Source organism: Coregonus lavaretus (genome assembly GCF_964263955.1).
Source record: "Coregonus lavaretus genome assembly, chromosome: 31".
NCBI lineage: Eukaryota > Metazoa > Chordata > Actinopteri > Salmoniformes > Salmonidae > Coregonus > Coregonus lavaretus.
Window position 1 is genome coordinate 9,445,701 of NC_140018.1, and position 6,678 is coordinate 9,452,378.

At 42.2% G+C, this 6,678-nt stretch overlaps 1 protein-coding gene across 1 annotated transcript in view; it reads left to right on the top strand.

Annotated features, from left to right (window-relative positions):
* LOC311106760 (kinesin-like protein KIF26B) overlaps positions 1 to 6,678 on the top strand; it is a gene marked incomplete at both ends in the record, with an annotated part of 42,692 nt that overhangs the window by 23,623 nt on the left and 12,391 nt on the right. The window contains 6 exon segments of the mRNA XM_084149154.1: positions 4,727 to 4,883; positions 5,103 to 5,262; positions 6,114 to 6,426; positions 6,429 to 6,534; positions 6,536 to 6,590; positions 6,593 to 6,675. Of these exon segments, the coding sequence (XP_084005280.1) occupies positions 4,727 to 4,883; positions 5,103 to 5,262; positions 6,114 to 6,426; positions 6,429 to 6,534; positions 6,536 to 6,590; positions 6,593 to 6,675 (874 nt within the window).

The window sequence follows — 6,678 nt, forward strand, 5'->3', positions numbered from 1 at the left end:
ATACCTTGATTTTTGATTGATTAATACTGTAAGTATACTGTAGGTTGATCCATTAACAAAGTTCAGATAAAAACATGCATCATTTGCAACATGCATGACACATATATGCATGCAACAATTTTAAGCAACAGATGTAGCCAAGCCACACCTGCCAAAAGGAAAGACAAAAAATGAAAAGATTTTTACCTTATGCTTCCGGGTTGCCATTTCAGCCCAGAAGCTTTCCATTTCAGTTTAGTCCTGCAGGGATATCATTGGCATGGTCTGATAATTTAGAAACTCCTCACCCAGAAGGTCATGCTCCTCTGGCCCATGGTATGGGAGGAGATGGGAAAACCTATTTATGAAAGTAGAGTTACAAGTTGTTACGTTTTAGGTATATAGTCATCAACCAGCAGCAGTTCATACACATCTTTGAGGAGAAGCCACATAAGAATATCTAATGTGCAGTTTAGGAGTGAACACACCTCATCATAAAACACAGGGTATTTTAGCTAAGATGATAGACAATAATTAGAGAAAAAAAACTAACCTTTCAACAAAGTACAGGACATCTTCGATGTCACTTTCAGCCCTCTGCCGTACATCTACAAATTGTGCGTGCTTGATCAGTGGCTCTTCCAGTGGCAGCTTCTAAAGTGCATAGTCCACAGCACTTGTCAGGAAACACAACACAGCTTCATGGAATGAATCCACCTGCTGTGGTGTGATGTCACCCTCGTCGAGTAATCTGTTAAGTTTAGCCCTGGTTGTGAACCCAATGTTCAACTTTCTTCCTGTCACAGATACAGCATATCGGTATAAGGTACAAGGCTAAATATCACATATCACAGTGTTTGATCATAATAATAGTCAAATACTAACCTGGTAAATGGTTTGCCTTTTCTTTAAAAGCAATTTCACAAGGCTCCTCATGGCACTGCAGAGCTGCTGGAACCATAAACTTGGAACATAGCTTGCGTACGAATTTCACCATCTATAACAGACATTTACAAAAATAGTAGGTGAAACCTGTTTTAGAGGATCCCTGCAGATATCAGCAAGAAACACAGAATGGAAAAAACAGCAAAATCCAATCCCACCTCATCATGTAACAAAAATATTGATGACTGCTCTCTCTGAAGCAGCAAGTTGAAAGAAGTGAAAGTTGGTACGGTGGCTTGGAAGAACAGCAGGTACACTTCTGTCATGGGGTCAGTGAATGTCTGCACAAGTCTCTTGAACCTGGCCTGATTTTCATCTTGAATCAATCAATAAATAACACAAAACAAGAGGTTGTCATTAATACAAGTATGTGACTAACAATCCATGTAGTTGCTGCATAATGAAATTGAAAATTGATGACCATACTAGCAGATTTGTAGTAGCTGGCCAGAGGTTCATACAGCCTCAGGATCCTGGTCACACAACGTTCAAGGCTTAGCCAACGGCCCGAGATATGCAGGAGGACCTCCATGTACTCCGCTTCATGGAGCTCACAAAACTCTGTTTTAGACATTAAATCCATATCATATATTTTCTACAGCTCAGCATTTCAGTATTACACTTAATATTATCAAACATGCATACCTGTCTGGTATCCTTTCCGATTTGTGCTATCCTTGAACCAGTAACCGATGTCCACTACCATATACTCCAAATCAAAACCGGACACCTGCAATGCATAAATCAATCATAACACATTCAGTCAATGCACGTAATTACGATACAAATAAAAAGTTACATGTAAAGATAAATCAGGCCTTAACTCACTTTAAAAATCCCACTCCTGCAGCTTTGGCGGTGTTATGTGCCACATGACAAGGACAACCATGAATATAGGTGTTGGGATGCTTCTGGAGCACCCTAGAGGCAATGGAATTACGTGGTCCAATGTTCACAGCTGCATTGTCAACTGAGAGACCAATGCAGTTCTCCCAAGGGATGCCATGCTCCTCTATGGTGGAGTTAATTTTGGTGATGATCTCACTTGCTGTCCCACATCTCCTCCCACTTGTTGTGCACATATTTAAAAACTGGTGGACAACTTTGCTGCCCATGAAGACCCGGACAGTAAGCGGGTTCATCTTTTCCACTCCTATAATGACAAGTTAGAATCATACAGATGTTCATGTTATTAGATGTTTAAAAATACACAAAGCACATGTTTTGCAGAGGAGAAAAATCTCAAATAGTTTGTGAAATACCAGTGTCATTCGACCCATCCGTAACAAGGGTATACGGGGCTTTTTTCATCTCCTTCACAAGCTCCTGTGTGAAATATGGTGCGAGTGCTTCATTGGTAATGCAGGATTACTTAGTCCTGGCACACCTGTACTCCTGCGCTGTCTTCGAATCTCCGAAACATTATTTTAGGAGAGGCCCCAGGTGGTCTGCAAAGGCTAGGGGGACGTTGTGAACTACCAACCCAGCTGTCATTTTGACCTCAGCACTTCTTGTCTGTAAGAAATTAAAAATTATTAATCCTCCCAAAAGACCATAGTTTATTTAAAATAGATGCCTGCGATAATAAGGCACAGGTAAAAAACACATTCAACTAAGATCTCAAATTAAGAAAACTGGACTGTACTACACTGAAATACAAACCACAAATTAGTCAAAACTATCAACCATGACTTTACCGTGATCAACTAGAACACAAAACTCTTGACTGAACCTTGACAGAATCATTACACATATCATACCTTAACCTCTTGTGCAGACATACCCCCAACAGATGGAACGGCCATTGCATATTGGGATATTGTGGCTGTGGACTGGAGAGCTCGTTGCTTATCTTGGTGGCCTTTGCTTTTTATATGGCGCACTACATCTGTCACACCCTGGTGGCAACATGAGTTTTCAATACGGCAGACTGCACACCAGTAGTGCGTGTTGAGGCTCCCTCTGGTAATACATGGCCATGAAGAGGTCCACTCATTTTTGAAAATGGATCTATATGTTGCTGCTCCAGCCAGAGCACGACTCTTCTGGCCCTGCTGTTGGATTGGGGAGGTCTCTTCTGTCTGTCCCTCTGTGTCTTCATCCATCTGCCCTGTTGGTTGTTCTATTTGTCCTGTCTGTTGCTCCTCTGCTTGTTTGTCAGTCTGTCCTGTCTCCTGCTCTCTCTGTCCTTTGTGTTGCTCCTCTGTCTGTTGTCCTGTCGTTTCTATCAATCGTTCTGGCTGTTCTGTCAGTGTGTTTGTCTGTCTTTTCTCACTTGGCTGGTTCTTTAAATAAAATAAAAGGTTTCACTTTTGTCCTGGCAAAGGTCTCTTACGGGACATTTTTGAAACCTTAAACAATTCAAATGGTCATGTTGGTTTAATAACTCTACTCTCAGTTACAAAAACATACCTACTTCTATTGCACACATTTCCTGTATTTATGTTAAATTCTTTGGAATACATCTTACCTGTTCGAAATCAGCTGAGTTTACATTCACCACACTAAATCATGTTCACACGCACAAACAAATAATTTCTTTCAAGATTTAAAGTTTAAGAGAGTGAGTACTCAATTGGACGACATTTCATTGTTACATACCTAGTCTCAGCTCAGCTTCTTATCAGACTTCTTGAGGTAGTGACCGTTTCTTCTCCTGTTGACTTTCGCGGCAATGGTATCTCTTCTTCTGTCGCTAACTTCGGGGTGCAGCGCATATGGTTCAGTGGCGCTCATCAGCGCCATCTGCCGTCGGGGAGTTAGAAAAAAGGAACAAACGAGTCTCGGACGATTTTTTTTGCGTGAGAAATTGGATGTGTGGCGTGAGTGCGTGTGAAAACAGGCAAAAACGTGTGTCACACGGCGAAAGCGTGAGAGTTGGCAGCTCTGCTAGTTGGCTAAATAGCTAACTTTAGCTGGCTGGCTAGCTTGCTGGCTAAGATAACTCTATATAGCTAACATTCTTTGATAACTCGTTAGATGGTGTTATGTATTTCCAAAACGTTGGTTTACTTTAATGTAGCTGTAAGCTAGGTGTTGATAGCAACTGTCTGACTCATGCACTGCTAACGTAACATTAGCAGGCTGGTAGGGATAACGTTAGCAGGCTAGTAGGGCTAACATTAGCAGGCTAGTTGGCTATGTTGGCTAACTCAGAGTTGATTTGTAACAATACATTCATAAAGTATTTGCTTGTAAGTTGGCTGAAACTTACATTGAAACCAATTTGGTTTAATTTGAAGTTATATATTTGAAGTTATTTCTGTTGGAGTTTACATTATAGGGAGTAGGCTGGCTTGCCGGGTCCTCCATATTACATCATACCCCGGAAAAACATTTACCGACATGACTGATCGGTTTAAAAAATTTGAAAGTGAGGTGTAATTTTGCATTGAACTTTTGATGCGCATACTAATGCAAATCCATATGTTACATGTGGCTACGTTTATGCTACCTCCCTTTAATGTGTAAACATTTCGTTCAGATACCTTTTTCAAGACAGTAACACATTCTTAGTTATTTATTTATTTGCTTATTGGTCAGTGACCTGTGCGTAACTTGAACTGTATGTGTCCCCCTACGGACTTGTGAGTAAACTATCCAACTAATACGCATCTGGAGATTTAATTTGCATACGGCTGACTGAATAAACTGTACCTAATTTGTTTTCCAAGAATACTTGGAATAGCTTGGATTTATTTTTATTATTTTCTTTGTTCAATTCTCAACTATTCTCTCTGACGATCTCGGTATTTTCCCCCGTTGTTTCCTGTATTTCATTTTCTCTCCTCTCCTCTCTCAGTACCAGGGGGTCATAGCAGGTTGATTATGATAGACCTTGCTGACAGTATAAACGGGTCCAGTAGAACCAGTGACAGCAGAATTGGATGTCCTGAGTCAGAGCTGGGCAGTGTTATCCTGGCCCTACTCAACAATGGAAACAAAAACATCCCCAACAGGTTAGATACTGGAGACTATAACATTGATTGTATTACATTGCAATGAAACAGGAAATGATTGATTCATGCAGTAGATAATGAAAAATTAATAATAAATTGTATGTATAATACTGGTATATACTATAATTGTATTCTTTATGTATAATGTATGATGGTGATGAGGATGTTGGTGATGATGATGGTAATGACGATGATGGTTTTATTTTGTGCTCACCACAGGGACAGTAAAGTGACCATGCTGCTACAGGAGTCTCTGGGTAATATTAACTGTCGTACGACCGTGCTGGCCCATGTGACTGACTCACCAGAACACTGCTCAGAGACACTGTCCACTGTCCAGATTGCCTCACTCATTCGTAGGACACAGAAGAAGGCAAAAGTATGTAAATGACAGAATTAGAGATTTCTTACCATGGTGCCAAGAATGGTGCCAAAAGTATTATTCAATTAACCTTGGGTGGCCTAACTCTTAGTAGACAATTTAACAGTTTAGCAGAACCTTTTTCTGAGGAGGCAAAATGTTATCACTATCACAGATTTTCTCTCCCCCACCAATCATCTACTGAATTATAGATTTCTTACCATAAAATTATTTGGTGAAAATGGTGCCCTGAAGTATTATTTAATGAACCTTGGGTGTTCTAAAGCTTAGTAACAATTTTGCCCATTTTATTTTTGAATGGGCAAAAAGGAATCACTAACTTTACTCCCCCCCCCCCCCCCTCTCTCTCTCTCGCTCGCTCTCTCTCTGTCCGTCCCTCTCCCTCTCACTCTCTCTCTCTCAATTCAATTTCAATTTAAGGGGCTTTATTGGCATGGGCAACATATGTTTACATTGCCAAAGCAAGTGAAATAGATAATAAAAAATTAACAGTAAACATTACACTCTCTCTCTCTCTCTCTCTCTCTCTCTCTCTCTCTCTCTCTCTCTCTCTCTCTCTCTCTCTCTCTCTCCTCTCTCTCTCTCTCTCTCTCTCCTATCCCCCCCCCTCTCTCTCTCTCTCTCCTCCTCTCTCTCTCTCTCTCTCTCTCTCTCTCTCTCTCTCTCTCTCTCTCTCTCTCTCTCTCTCCTCCTCTCTCTCTCTCTCTCTCTCTCTCTCTCTCTCTCTCTCTCTCTCTCTCTCTCTCTCTCTCTCTCCTCTCTCTCTCTCTCTCTCTCTCTCTCTCTCTCTCTCTCTCTCTCTCTCTCTTCTCTCTCTCTCTCTCTCTCTCTCTCTCCCCCTCCCCCAGCATTCAATGACCTGCTCTCCCAGTGGTAGAAGCCTGAGTAGAGAGAGGAGTGGAGGGAGTCGTCTCTTCTCTCTCAGAGCGTTCCACTCCACCAGTGCTGTAGACTCTGACCTCAGTGACCTGCTAGATGACCACTCCACCAGTGTTGTAGACTCTGACCTCAGTGACCTGCCCCAGCTCAGGCTCAGTGGTGACCTGCTAGATGACCAGTCCTGTGACATGGTCATTCACATCAACCCCGATGGCTCTGTCCAGCAGCCTGGTACGGAGCTGTACCAGCAGGGTCAGGGCCAGCCGGAGTTTACCCCCATCATCCCTCTCTACACCAGCATAAGGCTGAAGAGGAATCAGAGGCTGAGCTTTCTGCTCTACAGCAAGAGCTACTGCTGCACCTTCTAAACATCATGCCCAGACCGGAGGGAAAAGGAAGGGAGTGAGAGCATAATCCAAGAACAACTTTTTCAGTATACAGCAGAAGAAGTGGCCAGTGTGTGAGGGACTTCAGTGTTAATTGTGACACATTCGCCGAGCTGCAGGAGAGACTCGGGTGCATTGATGGGGAGCA